At 42.5% G+C, this 25,011-nt stretch overlaps 1 protein-coding gene across 1 annotated transcript in view; it reads right to left on the bottom strand.

Annotated features, from left to right (window-relative positions):
- Window positions 1–25,011, bottom strand: part of HS1BP3 (HCLS1 binding protein 3) — a 51,919-nt gene that overhangs the window by 14,170 nt on the left and 12,738 nt on the right. The window contains exons 3-4 of the mRNA XM_075086721.1: window positions 22,755–22,962; window positions 20,285–20,507 (exon numbers count right to left, since the gene is read on the bottom strand). Of these exons, the coding sequence (XP_074942822.1) occupies window positions 20,285–20,507; window positions 22,755–22,962 (431 nt within the window). The remainder of the gene's footprint in view (window positions 1–20,284; window positions 20,508–22,754; window positions 22,963–25,011) is intronic.

Below are 25,011 nucleotides of genomic sequence, written 5' to 3'. Positions count from 1 at the left end.
GAGCAGGTCAGGTTTCAGCCTAGAGCAAACCCAATTATCAGCACTTAACATGCCATAGTCATCAAAAAACTAAGAACAAGGTCAAAAGAGTACACATACATTCCAACTACATTAGAATCTTGTAAAATCCTCTTACAGTTACAGCTGCACACAAAAGAGTGGAGTCCAGTTACTTCTAGTTATTTTCACAAGTTTATTATCACCAAAATAGACCTCAGGGATGATACTACCTTACTACCACCGCTTCATCTCAGCAATGGGAAATGCTGCACTTTAGAGGCCTAAGAGCAAGCCCCATGCAGAACTTAAATAGGGCCTTATTTGGAAATATACCCTATTCAATATCCTAAAGGTATCCGCAGTTGTCAGTGACTAATTTGCTGAACTATTTATGATAGAAACCTCCTTTTTAAAGCAGGAGACACTTCCATGACTTTCTTTTTTTCATATTCATATTCATTATGGATATGCCTTGAGTGCCTTCTGAATTTGAGCTACTTTTGAAAGGTCAGCTCCAAGGAACTGCCCCAAACTGAAGCACTTGTAAAAGAGCCTTCTTCCAAAATCTGACAAAATCTACAGTTATAATATGTACAAGCCAGACAACTCTCACACAGGATTTGTACACAAACTCCGATTCATTGCTTTATTAACTGTGGTAAGAAATCTATCACTGAAATGAACCTAGGTATTAAAGGAAAAGGCAAAAAATGAGAGCAATTATATTTAACAATAAAACCAGAAGAATGGTAAGACTGAGTCTTTCTTAGCTGACAAATTGATCAAAAATAGAATTAGTAGACACAAATAAATCCAATCTACTGGGGAAGGAACAACCTTTATTTGCATAATTCATGCCTTGCAAAGTATTCTTTGAGAGTGAATGACAATATAGATGAGGATTTACCAATCTACAGAATGCCAAGAAGTCGCTGACAAGATCATTTGTCCATTCAGAGAGTTACAACAGCTCTCCTGATGCATAAGAGCTTCTTATGCCACAGGTACTTACATACATGAACCACTACATTTCCAAGTAACAAGCCTCCACCCTAGTGAAGTTAACAAGGAGTTTACTAATAGTAAGCTGAAGTATTTCCAGCAAAGAGTACCAGAATGGTGGGAAATACTGAAGAAAGGCAAGAGAACCATAGAGAGCATCATAAATATCAGCATGTAAAACAAAATTAATTGGACTGAAAGGTCCTGGTCATAACCCTCTGTTTAGTCTAGCCATCAAACCAGGCCGCTTACACTGGCTCACTTTCTGTTTTGCCAGGGGACTCCACTGGCAGTTAGAGGGCATGGGGTCAAACCTGCAGGGCTTAACTCCTACCAGTAGGAACATGAAGAAGTTGTTTTTCTGCCTTCAAGTTGTTTCCCCTCACTACTTTTCTAAGGAAGCCAGGGTTGCACTGCCAAGGAATTCCAGCATATCCATACAGGGACTCTGTTGAGGTCAGTCTCTAACTGGGAAACAGGATTCCCACGGTTCTGTATTTAGCTGTGCCAGTCCAGGCTGTGCACTGCTGAGTAGAGGTTAATGGATGAGAAAGGGTATGTAAGAAGTTTCGGAGCCTGTCTGAGGTTCTGGTTTCACAATCAGCTTCAGCTGGCCTGAGTGTACATCTGCCTGCCCACCCATCTCCTCTCTATATATTCCTGCTACCTCCCCCTAGGCCGGGGACCAGGGACTTCACTGGAACTGAGCTGGAACTGAGCTGATTGTGAAGCCACATACTGGTAGACATGCAGACAAAAAGCTGCAAGCATAGTTAATTCAATGATCATGACGTGCCAGGGTGCAGTAAGCTGATGCAGGGATGCAGAGGCTTTTGAGAAGACAGAAATGAAGAAACATTTAGTCTCCCAAAGTATTACTATACTCAAGCCCTGCACTTCATTAGCACCTTCTTCATACATCACACTCACAACCTGGGTATTGGACATTTTGAAACTACCTGCACCCAGCTGTCAGAAGACGACCCATGTCATTGCTATTTCTTTGTTGCTGAAACAAGTGAACCTTGGAACATCACTCTAGCGAATTTTAAACATCTTAACAAAAACCAAACCAGCCCTAAAGATGATGTATCCCTTGTTCAGCTGAACTTATTTATCCAATTGACCTCACTGACTTCTATACACAAAGCACTGTGAGAATGACTAAAATAACGCTACCATCTTCTGCTCTGAGCCCAAAATGAGACAAACTGCCTCATAAGTGGCTGCAGATAAAGACTAGCCTCCTAACTGACATGGACCAAAACTGGATAATTAAAAATTGGGGTATATGAATTCACTTAGTCAGGCTGCTGGCTCACTTGAAAATCCAGCTGAGACTCCTGGCTCCAAAATGATTCTCAGTCACCCATGAAAATGTCAACAAACCCCAGTACGCAGAAGACACTCACTTTCCAACCTAACCCATTTTGTGAGTTCTCATGTTATTGTTTACAGACACAATGTAGGTCACTTGTTTGGCAGCCTTCCTGTTTCACTGGCACATCAATAATGCAGAAAATCTTTCCGGACAGTTGTAGGAAACAGCAACGAGGATGACTAAGATCCTCCAAAGTCAGCTTTCCAGACCTGTATGTGTGATAGCTGTATTTTGAAATATTGGATCTCCAGGCCTAACACTTGGTGACACATAGCTTAAGACAAAGGGCATGTCTACTGTGCTCAATACAGACAGGAGTGCCTAACCCATGCTCACCACTGGGTTAAACAAGTGTGTGTAATTATTCAGAGTAAGTGTGTGTCATTATTCAAAGTGTAATCTCAGCACACAGACAAAAATTTTCAGAACTTATTATTCTGAAAATATGACCATGTCTTTTTTTCATAGAAATAAGATCATTCTCCAGGAAATGAATGTTACAGTAATATTAAAAAATACTTATTCAGAATATACATATTCATAGTTTAGGTATCCATGGGATTTTACAAGGAAAGAGCTCACTAATATAAAGGGACACCCCAACTTCCACAAATCTAAGTTTAGGCTTGAACAAAAGAACTACTGCTAAAATAGTAGCAATATTAGCACATCTTCTTCAAAACCATTTCTGAAAAACAAAAAACCTATACAGTAGTTCATGCAGAAAACAAAATGTCATCTGCCGCTTTCTTTCCATTCAACAGTGCTCCTTTTCCAAAGCCACCTGATAATAACAGACAGGACAAAAGGGGTCATTCTCATCTGCTTTGGGCAAGGAATGCTGAATAGAAATTCTAAGCCCATCAGCTCAACACAGCCTGACTGCTAAGCGTTAAGCAACCGTGACAAGCACTGGCTGCAGGGATATTTTACCTCACATGGCAATCTTTTTCTTGTGGGCATCACAGTAACTTACAGTGTTTTAAACAGCCCTGGCATATCCCAAAATAAGATAATGCATAATAGATGGAATAAGTCTCCTATTAGAAATCATTTGGAAGGACAGCATTCAATTGCAGGCAAAGTTTCTCCTGCTGCAGCCCCCCGATTAGGCCAGCCTTGGACTATTGTTTCAGCAGAGCAACAGATGGAGAGAAAGCCTGAAGGAATAGATTTTCAAGAGTTCAACTTCCATCTAGGGACCTGCTTTTGTGCAGAGATTTTGCTGAAGGGCTCAGCAGCACCCAGAAGTATCTGTTCTTCGTAAAAGAAGCCAAACTGTTTTTATAATCTGTCCTTAAGCTTTCTGATTTTATTCTTTTTCAATATAATTTGAAAACAAATGACAAGACCAGTGATGGACTTTTGTTTAGTATACAGCTCATTAGTAATAATCATAATGCAGAAACATCTCCTAAAATGTTTTCAACTAAATAACTAATAAAGCATACAGGCACTCATATGCCTGGCAAGGGAACAAGGGTTACAGAGTAGATTGCAAAGAAGGAAAATTAACATAAAGGAAATTTCTTTATCATTTTCCTTTGATTTTCTAGACAAAACCAGAATGTGAGACTTGCTGAAACGAGTTAAGGACAACAAAAGACAAGTTTCAAAATATAATCATGACTAAATTAAACCACAGCGAGGACATGGGTCCAGAGCAAGACAGGCGTAATAAAGTTGCCAGTAATGATGTGAGAAAGCCAAAAATACTCACTAGTATTTTGGGTTTTATCTGCAAAGCAGCAGAATGGTACTTCCAGGGTTTCTGACAGCAGTGAAATAGTTCTTATCCTAATACTCATGTTAATGATGCACATTTTCAAATATGCAATACCAGATAACATGCACTAACCTGTTTTGGAAAAAACTGGCCAGGCATCTTTCTGCACCCTGGGTGCAACTACTCAACACGTTTTAGAACTTTAGGGAGGTTAGAGAGGGCTAAAAATAAAGCTATTTTAGAAATCAGAAAAGTTAGAAAGATACAACACAAAGAAGCATGAGCTGGTGAGCATTGTCTTGATGCTTGGTAAAGTTAAAGAAAAGCAGACAACCAGATATAATAAAGTAATTAATTAAAAAAGCATTCATTACTAAAGCCTTGCCAGAATTATGCCGCTGTTTTCTTTTTATGAGCCTACAGGGTTGGTTAGTAATGGTATCTTATCCAAGGATTGCCATAGCAGTCCTGAGACTTCCCACCATTTTCTTCCAAAGCACTTTCTATTTTCCCTGTGTCTAGTCCTTGCAATTTGTGCCTAATACCATCCTATTTCCCCTTTTCATCCCTCCTTAATCCAATCCCCCAAATTTCTGGCCAGTATCAGGCACTTTCTTGCTCCACCTCCAGGATCTGCAGTATTGCCTTATCCTCCAGACTGACAATTAGGCTTCCTCGTCATCTTCATCCCTCTTCTCCCCTGATCCGCATCATGTGCCTCTTACCCTCCAGACCTCTGTTCTGGAGCCTTCTTTTTCTGCTTTACCTCTAAAGATTACTATTGTTGGTCAAATTATGCTTTTGAAAAAGACCACAGGCTGTAACTGAAGGAGAAACAGGAAGCTGCAAGGGGAAGTGGGAAAATACAGAAGGGAGGGTAAAGAAAAAAAAGGGATTCAATTAAGCAGAGATAACAGTAGGCAAGTTAGAAAAGACAGAGAAAGGGAAGTGGTTGAAGCTGATCACGAATTATAACCAGCTATAGCTGCTGACCACCAAAGATAAACAAGGATGCTTACCAGTCAGTTTTCAATGAAATGTAAAATTCATGTTAAATCTTAAATGTAAAATCTTCCTGGAGAAAGGAAGCTTTATCAGGAAAAAACCAGGACAAACAGTTTAATAGACTCCGTCAGATGTTATTTCTTGATCTATTTCCTTTAAGATTACTATCCAAGCTAATAGAGTTACTTTCGGGAATAGGCCCTAGCTTTTGACCCTATAAAAATTACTCTGTAAGCAAAAAATCCATTCTCTTACACTAATCAATAATTGTTACAGGTCTGTAGCTCCAAATTCTTGGGCAAGGACTGTGTTGCATGCCTGTAAAGTAATGTCTACATGACATATAACTCAGCAATAAAATATGCAACAAGAATATAAATGTGACAACTGTAATGAAATTGACCTACCAACATTGTTCCTTTGTGAGACATTCTTCACCAAATGTCCTGAGCAGCTTCACAATCAAAGTCAACCCAGCTGAAACAAGGAAGGTGTGAAAAAAACTAGCTAGTGAGCACATTATCTGCCACATGCTCAACAGATTCAGGAGCAAACACAAAAAAAGGCGGCCTCACAAACAGGGAATTGATGGTACTGGAAGTATCCAATGTTGTGGTAAGAATTCTTACTAGCAAGTAAAACCGGCAAATGTAAACAGCAACTGTTTTGGACAAGTGATTGGTTTCTTCAATACTGAAATGGTGAAAAAAGCCAAATACGCACATGAACATGGAGGCGATCTCCAGGGGTCCCTTGCAACCCCTACCATTCTGTGATACCAGTGTAGCTTTTTGTTAGACATATTTGAACAATTTTGGAAAAAGCACTGAACACATGAATAGTTGATGCCTCATTTCCAGAATTATTTGTCACTCACACCTCTAAATCATAGAACCATAGGGTCACAGGCTAGTTTGGGTTGGAAGGGACCTTTGAGGATCACCTAGTCCAACCCCCCTACCATGGGCAGGGACATCTTTCGTTAGATCAGGTGGCTCAAAGCCCTCTCCAGCCTGACCTTGAACATTTCCAATGATGGAGTATCCACAATTTCTCTGGGCAACTGTTCCAGTGTTCCACCACCCTCACTGTAAAAAAATTTCTTCCTTATGTTCAATCTAAACCTACCCTCTTTCAGTTTAAAACTGTTGCCCCTTGTCCTGTCACTACAGGCTTTGGTAAAGTCAAACCAGCAGGACCTGCAGCTGCTTGGTGCCTTCTCCCAAAGACAGGCAGCCTGACTGTTCCACATCTACTTTTCAAAGGTTTAATTTTGTGTTACCTAATCTTTACCCCCTCACAGACAGAATGCCATCATATTCGCCAACATCTGCTGCCACCTGCGTTTGACAGCCTCCCAGCCTCATGTGCTCCTCAGGAGACCGTTGCCCCTGTGCTGCTGCCTCACATGAATTCCCTCCTCACCGCACCCAAATGCAGAACAGGTACGAGAACACAGACTGCAGGCACAACTCTAGTTTTTATCTGCTCGTGAACAGAAAAGCATCAAATAGATAACCTGGAGAGGATGTTTGCATCAAAAAACCTCTGGCCTCTAATCCTAGTGGCTCTGTGTAAGACTCTGAAAGGTGCCCTTCTTTTTTTTGCCTGGTACGTGCATGGTCCCACCCCCAACCTACGGAAAACCTCTAGCAAACTAGAAGTGATGTTCCAGTCTAACATTTTACCTGACGTAGCTGTCACACCACATCTAGAGAGCTTATGAAAAGCCAGGGAAGGGCCGGTTACCAAGGCAGTGAGCACATCCCAGCAGTAGCCCAGCAGGATTTGCACTCAGAGGCAGACTGCTTCAAAAGTGCACGGTCTCGACTGCTCCATGATACAGCCTGAGATGGGAAAATGGGGCTGAGCCTGGTTTCTCACTGTCTTCCCTCCCCCACATCTTGCTGTTCACAAAGGTCACTTTTTTCTCTTGGCTGCGCCACGGGTAAAACAAACCTCTCACCGCAACACAGAGATGGCTCCACAGGAAATAAAATAGCAAAGGACACAGTAAGACATTGTCAGAGCTAAATGATACCGCTGTTGCAGACACAGCCCCATGCTCCGGCTGCTGCCTCTCCTCCTGATTACGAGATCAAAACCTCTTCCATAAAAAGAAAACGCAGCTTTCCTGCCTAGAGGTTTCTTGTGTTGTTTTTTTTTTTTTTAACAGAGGTAAGATAAAATTGCTCTGGGTAAAATATTCCCCAGGCCACAGATATACCTATTCCACAAAGCAATTCCACTTCTGATGTTGCAGACATTGCTCGAGGTCAGACTGTAGGAACAGTCACACCAGGGAGCACCAGAGACTCAAAACTCTCCCTCCTCAGCAAGACACTGGTAACATGGTAGTGCCTCTGTGATAACATATTTAAGAAGGGTGAAAAAAAAGCCTGCATCGGAACAGCAACTGGAGAGAGGAGTGAGAATATGTGAGAGGGGTGTCCCTGCAGACACCAAGGTCAATGAAGAAGGAGAGGAAGGAGGTGCTCCACGTGCCAGAGCAGATTCCCCTGCAGCCTGTGGTAAACACCAAGGTGAGGCAGGCTGAGTTCATTGAGGACTGACTCCCATGGGAGGGACCCCACGCTGGAGCAGGGGAGGAGGGTGAGGAGCCCTCCCCCTGAGGAGGAAGGAACGGCAGAGACAACGTGTGATGAACTGACCGCAACCCTCATTCCCTGTCCCCCTGCACCACTGAGGTGAGAAGGTAAAGCAAACTGGGAGTGAAGTTAAGCCTGGGAATAAGGGAGGTGTTGGGGAAGGTGTTTTAAGATTTAGTTTTATTTCTCACTATCCTACTCTGATTTGGACTGGTAATAAATTAATTTTTACGAAGTTGAGTCTGTTTTGCCCATGACAGTAATTGGTGAGTGATCTCTCCCTGTCCTTATCTTGACCCATGAGCCTTTCATTATATTTTCTCTCCCTGCCCAGCTGAGGAGGGGGAGTGATAGAGCAGCTTTGGTGGGCACCTGGCATTCAGCCAGGGTCAACCCACCACACCTGCCTGGGGTCCCTTCAAGGAAAGGAAGGGTTTAGAGGCTGCCTACCTTCCCACGACTGGCAGAATTCCACAGCAGAGGTGCCATGAGCACAGAAGGCAGCACATACCTACCCTGCTGAACAAGAGGGCTGGGGCAGGACTGTATCCATACTACAAAACATTTGGCTCTGTGTAGTGGACTGGAATTATTATTTGTTCTGCATCTGATTTTCAGTTCAAAGTGCTGGAAATAATGTGAGGGTTGTTCTAGAGCTCTGCAAAGTCATAGCCTGAAGCATGCTTTGGGCACAGAACAAAAGCACGTGGTGGTGTTTGAAGGAGCAAAGCTTGATGAGATACTGCCAGAGGACTAGGTATGGAGACAAACTTGACGTAGACTTCCCATATCACCTTTTGGAAATGGTCCCTGCGAGGGATCCTGGGTACCAGCCCCTCTCAGGAAGAACAGGTAAGCAGAGAGCAGAAAGGAGACTGTCCTTTGTCATGTTGTCCATTTTTCTGTAGGGTTTAAAGATACCTTGGCATCCTTCAATAATATCCATCACTAGCATCTGTCTTGTAGCGCACAACAGCACCACGATGGCTCCCCTCCAGTGAGCAGTGGTGGTGTGCTGCCAACAGTTGGCAAACGTCTGGCAGACCAAGCAAGTTCCTCCACAAGAGTAAGGGATATGACAGGCTGGGTTACATCTTCCACCACCTCCCAAGGGCACCTGAAACAATGCTTATTGCCAACAGACTGCAATAGCCCCCAAACACCTCACAACCTTTCAGAATTCACTCTCTCTTCACCTCTGTGTGGCAGCTTATGCCAGCAGTCTTAGTTTACAGATCAGGAATGAAACATGGTCATGAAAACAAGAAGTGAGCTCTCCGCAGCCTAAACAGGATGTCTTTGAAATGAAGAATTGAAACTAATTCCCCTGAGACCACGGCCAGCAGCTCCGCACCACATGCCTTCCTGTTTGAGCATCCCGCATTGTGTGGTACTGCCCTTGTCTCTTGGCAGTGCCAAAGCACTGAGCAAATAAAAACAACTCCAGTGAGGTCAGGGTTTGCTGTAACAGCTCCTGAGGGAGGAAGTGAGGGTTAGACCTCAGGATCCTCTTAAGGACGCATTTGCTTCTTTTCATATTACAGAAACAGTTGGAGCCACAGCTCTGTCACTCATAGCCAAGATGAGAAAGACGGGTGACTTGGGAACAAGTTTCCAGGACAAGACTGTTATACACGGCAACAGCCTATCCTGGCAGATAACCCATCACACAGATGAAAAATGAGACATCTTTAGCAAATGGGTCTAGATAATGTTGTACGGTGGTTTTGAGGGCATGACACCATGTTTTGTATTTAATGATGCCTTCAAGAATGCCTCAGATGCTATAATAGACAAAAGGCAATAAAGCAAGGCAGAGAGAAGCTTGGAAATCTTCCATCCAAGCCACTCTGACCAGTTTGTGTATTGTGCCAAATAAGTAGCAGTTATTACAGAAAACCATGGTTCAGAAAGCAGACCTCAGAGAATAGCGTATACTAGCAAAAACCCAAGTCAAGATCTTTTCCCAGCCAACTGATGCACCACAGCTCACATCCCCATGGCTGACCTCTGTTACACTCCAAAAGAGGCTGGCTGCATCTGTCCAGTCCTGGGCTAGCTCCTGAGCTAAACCTAGCATCACCCGAAAGAGTGCTATCTGTTAGGAGCCACAGCAGCCAGCTATATACTTGCTGCAAAATGTCCTTGGTGTTTTATGCTCACAGGGCATCCTTAATTGCCAGACACACACAGCACCGCCTGCACCAAGAAAACCCTTGTTACAGGACCCCGATGGCTCCAATTCTGCCCCCTAAATGTGCACTCCTTCAGGCCGTCCTGCTGACAACAAAAAGCTAACATCTATATTAGCAAATAAACATGGTCAGCACTTGGGCTGAGATAATGGCACACATAATGTCTGTCTTTTGAGTTTTTAGTATGCTTCCTGGCATGAATTTGGCCCAGACTAATTATTACTTTCCCAAATGATGCCTGGACATAGTTTAAGGGTCAGTACAAGCTCAGGGCCCTTCCTGTTTGGACGTGGCCAACTTCCTCTGTGGAGTAGTAAGGATTTAGCTATTGGACAGAAGCTGCTTCATCTTAGTTGGCACAGAGCAATACTACAGTTCCTGTCCAGTTTTATTTACTAGTTTAGCCACGGTCAAATCACCCTTCCACAGCTGTGTGTTTCACTGTGATGATAAATCTGACTACCCCTTATGATCTGGACATGACTGGCCATCTCAGGCAATATGAAACAAAAGGTTTTGAGTCTTGTTCAAAATTTATGGAAGGTAAAAGAAAGCATTTAGTTCGCTTCAATAAGAATTGCCATTAACAGTGATCTGACTGCCACATTTCTGTGCAAAGGGAAACTTTTCCCCAGGCAGACCTATGAAATCAGTTTTTTTCCCTTTTACCAAAGGCATAATGGAGAGATCTAACTTTTAAGTACTGTACCCAAGATGCGACCTGAGAAATTCAAGCACAGAATGAAGAGCTGCTGAGTCCCAGATGCGTGTCGGTCCTTAAAGACATTCCTTCTTTTGCTGGCACTTCAGATGATTCCAGATCTGGCCAACTGCTGCAAGGGGCAGTAGCAAGATGACGTGATCCCCAGGTGTGTTAATTAGTACCAGCCCATAGTTACAACAGCTAATTCATGCATTTTTGGCAAGGTTTTACAGATTGCTTCCAAAAGTGGTTTTCCAAAAGTCAGTTCTTTGGTCCTTTGAAACCAAGACAGAAATTTCTGCAGCAGGTCCACGGGGAAAAGGGAACAATGGTTTTATTAAGTCTGCTAAGTTAGGAGCTTGACAGCATCAGATGAAAGGAAAAGCAAGTCTCCTATCTCGATTTAAACTGAGCACACATTCACCCCACAGACATCTTCTTCTAGAGCAAACAATTCTGTTATACTTGGTGAATGGAAAAACAACAGCGTGGCTCTGAATCCATCCCTCATTAGCAGTCTGTCTCATCTACAAGCAGTTCCCTGGGTCTGCCGATTAAAGATTTCCCGTGCCTTGGTGAAAGGAGCAGGCTAATCGATGAGGTAATGCTTTTTTATTCTAATTAAGGCCTTGAGTCATCCTATTATGGTAAGGTCCATGAAACAAAACATGTTTAAATATGCCCAATTACATCATGCTCAATCCTCTTCCAAAGCAGAAGTTAAAAAAAAAAAAAAGACACTTAATTCTGTGTAGTTGCAAATTTATCCTCTACCCCTACTAAAGGATCTCCTGCCTCCTACGAACCTGTCTCAGTTAACTATGGACTTGCTTAATATGCCTGCAGAATGGTTCATGGCAGCTTCTGCATGCCTTCATCTCTGTTTAGTTCTGCACTGCTACAAATGACCACACATTGCTGTTAAACAGGACGGGAAAATCAAAAGCTGAGAGTTCACTGAAAGGACTGTGGGAATTGTTTGAAAGCTGGTGCCAGCTAGTGGCAATGGTATTTCATTCCAATTTCCTGACAATACTTGGCTCTACAATTCCTCTATACATAGAAAAGTGTGTGGTAAGTTTTATTGCTTTAATACATTGTGAACAATGAACAAGGTTTGTTAAAAATCCCATGACATCTTTCTTAAAAGCAGACATATCTACTTCAGCAAGCTGGTCAAATTCCAAGCTGGGTATTTACACTTATGTCAGCGCAATTACTCTTGCATTTCCAGCTGAATTACGTGTTGTTCACTTACTATCTGATGCTGCAATGAAGAGTTGCACTAAGCTATTAAGTCCTTGCTGCATTTTACCGCAGGTGTAGTTACATTTGCGTTCCGCTTGAAAACACTGCCGCATGCCATACACAGCTATAACACCACACAGGCTATAGAGTCATTTGCAGTCCTTTGGGTTTAAGATGATGGTATAAACACAAATTTACTATTTATAAAACCCACTGAAGTATATTCAGTGTTCTAATCAGAAAGAAAATGAAGCACATTAAAATAATTACTTCAACTCCTTCCCAAAGGATCCTCATGTTCCAGCTGTGTATGTACTGGAATCACTCAAGCCAGCCATGACAGAAACTCATCACTGAAGTGTAACCAAGGCAATTGCTTCAACACGCAACATAAAACCTGGGGATATAATGACTGCATAATCTTATGGGACCAAAAATCCAACACTAGACCAGGAAGTATGAATGCAGATAAGGACAATGCTGGCACAGGGGACGATTCTCACAAGGTTTCCTTAGGTCAGGGAAGTGACTATTTCCAGAATAAAAGAAAACACAGAGCAGCCAACTTTAGATCTGTAAGTTATGCATCCACTCTTCTCCAAAGCTCTCTGTCAGTCTGAGTGCCCTAGCTCTGATCCCAAGGTACAGTTCTTTCTGATTGCCAGAAGTGGACATAGCAGGAGGGCTTTTGCAATCATCTGTCAAATATGCTTTCCTGAAGGAGTGCTTACAGATATAACCTACACCAGCTACAAGCCAAGAAGTACCAGAAAATCAGTTTTCTTGAATGCACTCACAATCAGTTAGCACTACCACAGAACAGTAATGAGAGAAGAGGGCCGAGCATCCAACTTGATTCCCCTGGTTGGAAAGTACAGCTAGAAAAGGTTCTCAGTTCCACCACCCGGAGCCACCCAGGCCTTGGTAGAATTCTCCCAAGGAAAATATATTTCAAGAGCAATCACTCAGAAGACACAACACAGAACAAATATGGATGTTTCTCTGTGATTCAACAGCTAAACATGGTTTCATTTTGAGTTGTTGTCTTTCAATCACTCGTGACCTTCCGTCTGTGGTGGGACAGCAAGATTTTCAATAAATATGTGGGAAGCTGTGTTGAGGAGGTGGGATTGGAGGCAGAAGGGAAAGGAAAGCCCATTGCATGGGAAAACAACATTCACAAAGCACCTATAAGTGTAAAAAAATGTTCAGGAGAGACTGGAGGGACTGAATTCGGGCAAGGAGAGCATCCCTGACATCCTGCTTTACTCCCTAGCCACTCAATTAAAACACAGAATCACAGGATCCCAGGTTGGAAGGGACCTCAGGGATCATCTGGTCCAACCTTTCTAGGAAGAGCAGAGTCTAAACAAGATGGCCCAGGCACCCTCTCCAGATGACTCTTGGAGGTGTCCAGCATGGCCGAGTCAACCCCTTCCCTGAGGAGATTATTCCAATGGTGACTGTCCTCAATGTGAAAAATTTCCCTCTGGTGTCCAATGGGAATCTCTCCAAGAGCAACTTGTGTCCCTTCCCCCTTGTCCTCTCCATGTGACTCCGTGTAAAAAGGGACTCTCCATCTTCTTTGTAGCTGCCCCTTAAGTACTGGCACATGGTGATGAGATCCCCTCTGAGCCTCCTTTTCTCACAGCTGAACAAACCCAGCTCTCCCAGCCTATCCTCCTACGCGTACACCTCCAAGGCTGTAAGGTTGTCCCAAAAAGGGTTGAGAGCAGACAGTCAATGGAAAGTAAGGCTTATCCTTTACCTGGATGGGTAATACACACTTTTTGCTCCCTTTGATGAGGAAGAACACTATACCAGACGATGTCCTTGGTTTTCAGAAAAAATTCAACTGTCAGAAATGTTTCAGTAGAAGACCAATGGGGCTGTTTATTGGGATTTTGCAAGTTGCCAGTCTGACAGCAGCTGGATTGGAATTGTGACAAAAACTTGTGTCACTTGGCAAAGTGACGGTTAAGCATGCCTTGCAACCTAAGCTTGTGACTCAACAACTGACAGAAAATAAAGATCTGCCTGTTCAAATCTCTGAAGGCTTCACAGCTGTGAGCATGGATACACACACTGCTAGGAAAACAAGGCTTGCTCTTTCTTTTCTTGTTCATTGTTTTAACTATCTGAATTTCATTAAAGAAAAAAATAACCTGTATGCTCCCTCTTCTTGGATGTTTTGACACCTTCACTCTCTCTCAGCTAATCAGGACAGACAGACAAGTGTTTCTACTGCTGTGCATGAATCCTACTGGATTCAGAGGGAAAGTTATGCATATACCTCACTAGACCTAAAGGAAGTTTTGAATTTATCAGTGGCTGAGGAGTAGGATGCCTGAGGACTGGCATCCTGAGGAGTGGCAGGAGTACAACCCTGCCAACCAAGGACCAGAAGGCACAGCAGCTGAACACACATTTTGAGAAGTTTGCCCCAGGCCATCTGTCCAGCAGACAGCAGCTGTGCCATACACACCACTCCAGCTTGCAGAAATTCTCTTCCTTGGAGGTGAAAATCCACCGACAAGCACACTGCCCTCGCCTATGGCAGCTCTGGGAACTCCATCAATGAAACCACTTGGAAAGATAGTAAATGCAGGACTCCCCTTAAGACGATTTCTGTCTCTTCGTCAGCCATTCTCGGCAGCCCAAGGTTTCTGGCAGAGGAAGCAAGATCAAATATTGCCACTCATTTCTCCCTCAAAGACAAAAGGCTGAGATGCCTTTCTAGGCTCTTCTGCCACAACAGGGAAGAAAAAGAAAGGAAAGGGAGCACTGGGATGAACAGCTCAGGAGTCAAACTCTAGCCTGGCTGCCATTAAGGGCTGGGAGATGTGAAGGCGTAGGACACAACCTAGAAATAACTGCTGGCTCTTGTGCTGATCTACCTCCTCCTGCAGCCAGCCTGGCTCTGCAGGACTCTGGCAAGGCCAGGGTTGGCTGCCTGGCTGCTCCTTCCCTGCCAAACTGTTGCTCAAAGCAATTGCCCATTTCATCTGCAGCCAGAAAAGGCCCAGAGTCCTTTAATAATCTCTTTACCAACTAAACCCAGCAACGGCAAACCTGTGGCGCCAGGTAGGGTTGAGCTTTTAGAAACTTTTGGCAGCAGGCCCCCAAAAGGTCAGCCCTCACCAGCCCCATCCCTTCCTAACTATTGTCAGGAGTTAGCTGCATCTGTGCTTATACACAACAGATGCAAAGCTTCCACCTACCCACATGCCTTTACTCCTTGGGGAAGGTACAAATTAGGATGAGGAGAAGCCACAAAGGGAAATCTGCTGAAACAATAGCAAAGGTAGAGAGTGGAGACAGAAACTCTCCAGGAGTCAGGAGGAGACAGAAGACCTCTTGCCTGGGGAATACCTGCCTCCGGGCTCTATGCAGTTTGCCAGGAAAAACCTAGGGCTGAGGGAGGATATGCTGTCACTGAAAGATTTAGGGAGGCAAAAGAAAAAGGACAGAAAGGAGGAAACTGTGTGTGGAGGAGAGGCTCCTGCGAGGGCTGCAGAGAGCTGATGGAGGCAGGAAAGGAAAGCACAGGAAAAGGTGGGTTCTCCCAAGCTGGTGAGCGAATATTACCTCAGAAGTTAACTGCAGCTGAAGAAATGCATGCAAAGGGCTGCTGCATGCTTTAATCCATGAAACAGTCATGCTCCTTTTGCACAACTGTTGCTGCTTTGTTCAGAGGAGTTGGTTCTCAGTCATTTTAATCAGCTGCTGTCTCAGGTTTTTTGGAGTAAACTGAATACAAGTACTAAATCCAGTTCTTTTAACTACAAATTGAGAGGAGAAAGATGCTAAAGCTCTTGGCTTCAACCTACAAACAATAAAACTGCATAGCTCATCCACAGAGGGAGAAGTAAAAACCCAGTTCAGTTCCTGTGATGTGTTTTTTAAATTGTTTCAAGATTCAGAGCTGGAAATGCCTAACTTGATCCTGCTTAGATCAAGTAAAAAAAATCCACAACCAGTTGCATGAATTCCATACAGAAAGCAAAACCCTAAGGAACCCTCAGGGCAGACTGGGAGCAAACACAGCAGCAGGCAGAAAGCTAACCCCTGTGGGAAGAGGAGCTCAGGGCCATATTATTTTTTTTAGCAGCTCCTTCACAGCCTGGGCCTGAGCACAAGAGCTCAGTTCAACAATTCAACTGTTAGGACAGTCTCTGGTGCTTGCCTGGCACAGGACAACTTGCTTTCTCCTAAACCATCCTAATCACTGCCCAGGAGGCAGCACAGGCAGCAGCCACTTCCAGAGGGCATTCTGGATGTAGCAAGCATAATTTGGAGGACAGGGGAATGTAACAGTATAGGCATAGCCAGACACTGCCCAGTCAGCCTCAGCCAACACACCCTGGCATGGCTGAGCCGACTAGCGTTGATGCTGCTCAGAATTCCTTCTTCACATATCTCTCTTCACTCCATTCAAATCTGTTCTTAAACACTAGCAAATTACACATTTTCCCACCGCAGAATTTTCAGCAGTATCATTAAGAATATCCTAGCTGCGGGTGAATAGCTCCTCCGCCTTGTAGCTGTCTTCTGTGGCTTTTGCTTCACACGATTAGCCTCTTTCAGATCTGGTATTCTTGCATCTTTCATTCCTGAAGGCATTCCAGTTCGATAAACCCCTGCAGTTGTGACTAGCCACATAGTAATATTTTGTAATTCACCAGTAAAATCCTTTAAAAGAGAGCAGTGTTAAAAGTTACCACACCTCTAAACGGCCAGGTATATTGTCAAAGCTCATGTTAGCCTACCTGAGCACTTAAATATGTTTCTGCAAACATTGAGATAGATGGATTTAGGTATAAGTTAAAGAGCAGTATTGCACTCTGTTTAAGGAGAACAATAAAGACAAAGACAAGTCAATGTACCTAATATTGTCCCTAAAATGCAAAGTAAAATACATATCAATTTCCCAATTATAAAGGAATTAAAACATTTTAACAAAGGGATATTCTAATGATCGTGACTTATCAGAAAAAAAAGAAAAAGAAAAAAAGAGATGCTAGCTTTTAAAAAAATAGTTTGGCTATGAGAACTTTGTGACTTACAAGTCACTGTACACTTACACTGCCAAGAAAAATGAAATAGAGCTAGAAATTTGCCACTGCTACAGAAGTGAGTACACTATATTCATTCCCTGCTGCACAGCTGATGTCAAGGGACAATCTTACCAGTATCAGGAGTGCTTGTACTTACAGGACCTGCATATTCTGTCCAAAGCTGAAAAGATTTCTACAGATGTCCAGGAAAACTTGCAGAGTAACTGGTGACAATACATTGGAATAATAATACTCCAAACTATCAAGAAAGGCCATGAGAAAAGAGAAGATATACCCCTTGAAAGCATATTTCAAATGAATTTCAACAATGCACCCCACAAATGTAACCTGATTTTGAGCACCTCTTATTCTAGGAAGAACTAGGCCTGGAGGGGGGGAAAAAGGAGGAGGGGTGTTAAAAGCTGAAAACTTAATCAGAAACATGTATAATGGTGTTTGAAATGTCCCTGATTTGGACAAGGGGAAAAAACAGACTTTCTGTTGTTAAGAATCGCAGACATGGCCCAAGATCACCCTGCTAACACAAAAAGAAAGCTTTTGGGCATGAGAATCATTTAGCAAAGAAACACAAAGTTTGTACACCATTGTTATACCCACAAAAGCTGAAAAGCAGAACTGGCAAGTGAGTTGCCCACCAGACATGAAAGAGCAACTTGGACACAGCCTTGAATGTGAGGAAGAGAATCAGCACAACTGGGATGTCTCCTCCAGGCAAAAGGAACCAGACCATTATGAGCTTCCACCTGGATGATCACCAGCAATACAAAACCAGAAAATAGACCCTAGTTTAGCATTTTACCCCTAAGGCCAGTACATTTAACTGGATATGTGGTGGTTCAGCAGCACAGCAGCAGTGCTGGGCCAAATCCAAGTCTCAGCATTCTGGCCCAGGAGGAAAAGTTGTTACCAAATGAAGTGTGCTGACAACATATGTGCTACTAGAGCAGTTTCATCCTCATCCAGAAAGAAAAAAAAAAACCAACCCAAAACTGTAAGATTACGCCAAACACATGATTCAGTTTAGGTCAGAGCTCTGCTGCTCAAAGCACTCTGGCCACTGATACTGCTTGGAATGGACTGGCTTGTTTCAGTGCTGACTTTACATCTTTTCAAAGGTTTTTCACAAGGGAAAGGATCGCAGATTTTTATTTTTTTTTAACCCGAATTTACAATACATTAGGGAGCAGTTTACTACTAAACATATTCATCTGGTCTGAGCCACCTCCTTTTTTATTCATCCCCATCCCAAAGTAACTTCAAGTACATCTGAAGCACTAAAGCTGTGAGGCCTGAAAGCTCATGTTGCATGTTAGGTGTAAGCACCTAACATTTTAATGGCCACAGTAGACACCCTAAAATGGCCACCCAAGAAATGTCCATCCACTAACAGCTAAGCCCCTGCCTTTGGCCTTTTACCTAGACACCTGTTATTACATGGCATAAAGCTGGGATATGATGCTTATGTCCAATCTGATCTCCACTGATGTGAATGGAAAATATCTTCTATGGAAGCAGGGTGTATTACAGGAGAATAGAGACCATGTGCAATCAGAATCAGGATTCTCATTTCCACTGTCATGTTTCTGCCTTGACACTGTACATTGAGATTTATAAAAATAATAAAAATACATATGGAGATTTTTTTAAAGATAGATAGCCAACCACTGGTTTAGAGGGAAAAACATCTGACTGCATAACATGTCATGCTGCAGCTCTGTACCAGTAAAGACAATACTTCTTATATAAATGAAGTTATTCTGATTCAGTAAGAATTCTGTTCTCAAAAGGAATGGAAGCAGTAAACTAAATGAGGATTAAAGACTAGACCTTGCCAACCTTCAATGCATTAGAAGACCAAAATAATCAAGACTTTCAAATGCTATGTCAAACCGTGCAGAGCAGAAAAGCAAACTTCTTGCTTGTTTTGGCACAGCAAGTTCTTTACAGCTTATACTTGTTGTAAGTTGGAAAATACAACGTTGCATTTGCTAACCCAATAGATCATTTTCCGATCCAAAAAAGGACAGTTTCTTTTCTAAACTTACCAACTAAGGACCATTTTGTGGGAAGTACTGCTTTATCTAACTTCTCATTGTAAATAGTTATTTAACTTTTTTAAACTCTTCTTCAACAAAAGAGTAATTTGGTGCTGAGTAATTAAGCATGTGCTTTGTCAGAAGAATAATATTTAAAGTTTTCCAGTGATATGTAAAGGAATAAATAATTCCAGTAAAAAGGACAATATCTGGACATCAACAATTACATAAGGTTATAATAGCAGGAGCAAAGTCCGAATGGCGCTTCCAGTACTAGTCATTGTAGTTGTCCTGACTTAGTGTGGGAGGCTCCAGCTTAGAGCCTGGACTGAATGATCCCCTTGGAAATGATTCAAGGTAATTGGGAAACACCAAGAGAAGGCTCTGGCTTGTTACTATCAGTTACTTCCTATTGCTATGAAGAAGCATTCTGAAAGCACTGTCTGAGTCCAAGACAAAGAACATTCAGTAGTGGCTGGTGACTGTGGGTGGCTGAAACAACTCAGTCAGGTCGGTCAGTGCTTAAGAAGATGAAGAACAGCTAAGCCTTTTCTACTTGGGCATCTAAAGCCTGAGACATCCTAAAAAAAGTAGTCACTACTCATCATCACAGCCAATGAGAAACTACATTTGCTTCCAGGCTTCAGTAGTTAGAAATGTTTTTGGTAATTAAGTGAGAAATTCCATCTTGAAGAAAAAAAACTGTCTGAAAATTACTGGACAGGCAAGCAAACCCAGATACTAACATCAGCAAGCTTTGATTCAGTTATTGTTTCTCAAGATGTAATTGCTTATGCCTTGGCAGCATTTAGCATGTGACACCTTCAGATCAGGGAAGAAGGAAAGAAAGCCTATTTGTGAACATCATGATTTAAGCGTTGGCTCTTTATGCTGCTATAACTTTACTTCCTTGTAGGCACAAGTGAGCCCAGAAGCAGTTCCAGACACTGCAAACACCAGTGTACTCCAGAGCAGCACTTCCAATGGACCCTGGTGGATTCATGCTTTGTGCAGTGTCCAGTAAAGTGCCTAATGTAGCTGAGACTGTTATCAAGGCATTCACAATGTCCTTCTGTCACTTGGATTTCCTGAGGAATGCACTAAAGAGGCACTGCAAAGTCTCTTTCCTCTACCAGGGCACCTCCTTCATGAACTGCAGAGGCCTCTCCCCCTCTGTGAAATTCAGCTGAAAGCAGCTGATGTTATAAAATGTTGGGATGAGGGGGCAGTAACATAGAAGAGTCTTAGTTGTTTAGAAGACTAGGCTAAAAACCAAATAAGAAAGGCACCACCAGCCATACCGGATTATACCGAGAGGGTCTAAAACTTCTTCCTCCTCTTCTTCCTCTTCCTCTTCTTTTTTCTCCCCTTTTTTGGCATTTTCCAAGGATGAAAGCCGTGAGATTAAGTCAGGTGTCTTCTCCTCTTTGAAAAAATCCAATCCCTCATTTTCTTCATCATCTTTCTCCTTGTCATCAGAAGTGTTTTTACCCTTGAAGTCAACGGCACTAGTACATTTTGTTCCTGCAAAATACAAAAATGGATGCAAAACTGAGTATACAGGAGAACAACTATGTTTTATTTAATACCTCACACCTGTTCTGATGGTTTTGTTTGGGGAATGAAGGACACAATCAGCTTTTGTGAAATCTCAACATTCCTGACTGTCTCTTCTATCCACTGATGTCTCCTTAAGTGTCTGATCTGTTTACTGATTTAAAGTACTTAAGTAGAGAAAGACAGAGGAAATGAACTTTACCTGAGACATAGCAGCGCATGCTTATTTATGTTCCTTCTGTAGCCTGTAGAAACAATAGAATATCTACGTGGTGATTCATCCCATCCAAATAAAGTTGTCTGAGAAGGAGTTTCCCTCTGAAGTGCCTATTTCTCTCCACTGGCTACAGAGATGCCATCAATACTCTGTTTAGGTGTAGGTAGTTAACTTTCATATAGCTAGTTGAGATAAAGTCCACTTTTTGTTACTGATTTAATTCATTCAGGCTCAAATTAGAGCATTGGACATCATGAAAAAGTTTCCACAGCAGCCCTTCAATTTACACTCAAAAAATGAAGCCTGAATTCTAACTCCCTTCAGTATCCAAGACGCATCCAACTGAGCAAATTCAGCAAAATGGAACACGTGCTTTGACCAAGTCTTCTCACCATACCTGTTATACACAAAGCCCTGGAGAAGAGGAGGGAACTATTCCCTGCTGTGGAGTCTCTGGATGATCAGGAGAGCAATTTAAATTAATGAGACTAGCTAAAAACAGGCTAGTGAAAACCATGATGGATAAAATCCACAGTTTCATCCTTTTGACTGTTAAAAGTAACATGGCATAAAAGCTCACCCTGCTTTTCACGCTTGCATCTTCCAAATCACCCAGGACAGACTCCATTGATTAAATGTGGGTGTCTATGCTGAGCAAGTAGTCTTATGCTCCCCTTATAGGCAAGAGAGTATTGGTCAGGGTAGGCAGTGGGTGTTAGAATGTTGCTTATCTTATCCTCACAGTCATCTGTGTTTTACTATGTTGATTCTCCCTAAATGCCCCTGAATGTATCGACTATGTCTCCAACGTATGTAAGGAAAGTGTACACAACTAGCTTGAGGATCTGCAGTGTGTGTACTGAATTCCACCTGTTTGGTAGGGTAAGATTTATATTATTCTAAGGCAGATTTCAATGCACAGGTCACATTACTTGCACCCTATCTGTCCACAGAATAAAGACAGTCCAGACTAATTCAGCTGTAGACATGTGCACCATGGTTAGGTTAATCAGCATGCAAAGGTTAATCAACAGGAATTCTGAATTCTTTGGGCAAAGGGTCTGCTTTCAAGAGGACACTGCCAGGGAAAAAGAAAAAAAAAATTCCAAAACCTTATTAGCAAAAGAATTTTGCCAAATATTGTGCAATTCTGCCCCCCTTGACTTTAGGGAGCTGCCAGTCTCACAGAGCTAGCCACACTTCACACTCTTGCAAAATCGGCTGTTCATACATGGTGACTGTAGCACCTTGCAACTTCACTTCCTTAAAACTAACTCTACACTGAGAATCTTGCACAGCACAGGCTGGAGCATTCCCTGCTCAGTGGCTCTCAGATGAATTAAGTGCAGAGAGCCCATCTGTTCCATTCATTTGATGACTCCCTGCTATGCCCAAGCAACATAAGAAAGGAACTATATGAATCACTGGAATAGACAACAAACGCTGGACATGAGGCTAAGGAAAATTTTTAAATCAAAAACAAAGAGGCCAGAGAATGGGTTTAACTAATAAAGAATCTGCCTTTTATTCAAATCTAAAGCAAATAATTTGCTTTAGGACCCTTTTCAGCAAAGCCTAGCAGTTCTATTAGGAATGAAAACCAGACAAAATGTAGAACTGTTGATCGCAAAGGGAGACCCTGCACTGCCCCTTTAGGTTCCATCTCTCCACTGACAATATATGATTATTCAGCCTTCTAAACTTACATGTTCTGAATCACAGCTTAGGTATATGCCTAAGGGAAATCAGAGACAGTGGGATAGATACCCAAGTGAGCACTGTGGTATCAACACTTCTGAATGAGGCATGTGTCCACTGAGAAGAGGAGAAAACACTAGCAAACACGATTATGCCGTACTGAAGGTGCACACGAGGATATTTTCAGTGACAGCCTTTATTCTGGCATTCTCTAATTTCTGACTACCTGAGTCAAGAACTTAAGAATGCTTTTATCAAGCACATGCATGGGAGAGGGGACACTCACATCTTTTAGTTACCTAAAAATTCCAGTAACTCAGGACTCGTTGCTAGATCCTCATCTTTTGAGATGGATTTCATGATGTCGTTAAACATAGCTCTCCGTTCACAGATGTCAGATTCCCCCACAAAAAGGACTTTTCTAGGCAAGAGTGGAAGAGAAGCCTGTGGGTATCGTGCCGCCAGCTTCTGGTAGAGCTCCTCTATCTCGCTGTACTTCTTGGAAACCTGCAATGAAACATGCTGCCTGGGTAAGTTTCTCTACAGGTGAAACACAAGCAGTAAGCAGCAGTTTAAATGCTGTGAAACATTAACCCTGGAAGCTGAAGTGGAAAAACATGTATTACCTAGAAGCTTTATATATAGCCTAGTAAAAGCCTGTTATCTACACAGCGAATCCCCAGGCACTGTTGCTGGTCTTCTAATTCTGTTATTAAAATCACTCCCTACTGGAATTGAAGTTCATTACCAGATATCCAGCGTCGATTTGTCTGACTCATCAAGTAAAGAAATACTGAGAAGGTCGCTGCTTCAGATGCTTTTCTCTGACAGCAAAAAATCCTTGTCCACTAAAAATGAACTATAAGATGCCCAGCCCTGAGAGGAGGGAGGGAAGAAAAGCCCAGCCAGGTAGGTATCTGATGAAGAAAGCAGCCCGAATCTTTTCATGATTGAGCGAGAAGACCCATTTCTCAGCCCTGGCAGGCTTCTGTGCCCTTCTTGCTGTTAAGGTCTAAAAAACTGGCACATTTGCTGCCCTGCTGAGCACCTAACACAGAAACTGAAAGGCAAAGACCTCACCTGACCCCCGACTACTCAGTTTATCCACAAGAAAATAAAAGCCAATGACTTGGCTACGGCCTACAGATTCATATACAGGGAGAAGACGCCAACAGTGAATGGAGTCAATCCTTCTGCAGACAAAGACAGGAAGCCTGAGAAGAAATAAGGCCCAAGATATCACAAGGAAAGCAATAATCATGGCAATGCTAGTTAGAAATAGGGTGGCTTCTATGCCACATTAAGTTTTGAATTCAGTACCTTAAAAAAAAAAAATCAACACACAAAGCCCACACACAAACAAAACACTATCTCTGACATTACAGGCATAATGCAGAGTGACTGTCACTCTCTGGGACTGTGGTATTATACAGACATTATATTCATCATGGCCCTCCACGCCCCCCTAATCTATTAGTGTGCTTCAATGAATACAGTTGTATTAAAAAAAAAAACAAAACACAAAATCTAGTGCTAGTGGAGTGCGTATGGGACAGATCCTCTACTGTGGTCCAGTTCCTATCCTCCTGTAACACATGTTGGTAAAGTCTAGTGGAGTGAATTCTAATTAATATCGCAACATAAAAGATGGAGACACTCAAGCACCACATCTTGGGATGGAAGAAGGCAGAGTTCTTCCACCAACACAGTGATAAAAGAAATTCAACGCAGCAAAAAGCACAAAAGTAGAAGGGAAACAAGTTACAGATTAACCCAGATCCATAAACTGCATCTATACTAGCAGACTAAACAGTATCAGGGCATATTCCCAGGTACTAGAACCTGAGAGTATCTATTAGGAACCTTATAGTGTCTACTGGAACATGACAGTGCCTGGCAAATTTTTTACTCTGGGCAGCTATCACTGACCAGATAATTTTTCAGCCCAAGATTTAGCCTGGTGCAGAGACCACTCAGTAGCTAGTTTATGTACTGATGCCCATTGTAGATCGTAAGGAAGTTTCATACTATGGATGCAGCCAGACTGTGCTAGCTGCCCTCAAGGCCAGAGGACAGGTCCTAACATTAATAGACACACCTTGACTAGTTTACTAAATTAGACATGGCTATAAAGAGCAATAACCACTTAGCTGTCATGCTTCCCTGCCTTTTGCAGTAATTATCAACCAAGCTAGATGATTTGAAAAATATTCACATTTCAGTTGTACAACATTCACTAGGGATTCAGTGTCCAGTCACAAAAGGCAAGCAGTTCTATAGGAAAGATCTGAAGCACAAAACCAAACCTGAGTAATTGACAGGGGAATGAAAAACAAGAATTTTAAACTTGTCTCCTGTAAACAACACAGGTAAGTGTGAGCAACAATGTGCCCTGCATGCAGAGTCTGACATACAATTCAGCAGCCAAGCACTAAAGCGATGGCAATAAAGACATGTTCCCAGAATGAGACAATCCTCCCTTCGAAAGACAGCCCAAAGAGAGAGAGGAAAATTTTGGAAGTTCTGAATTGCTGTTCACATTTCATTTGCTAGGTC

Source organism: Phalacrocorax aristotelis, chromosome 3 (assembly GCF_949628215.1).
Source record: "Phalacrocorax aristotelis chromosome 3, bGulAri2.1, whole genome shotgun sequence".
In the NCBI taxonomy this organism is placed as follows: Eukaryota; Metazoa; Chordata; class Aves; order Suliformes; family Phalacrocoracidae; genus Phalacrocorax; species Phalacrocorax aristotelis.
The sequence above is the reverse complement of the archived record's forward strand: the minus strand, read 5'-3'. Positions and strand labels throughout refer to the sequence as shown.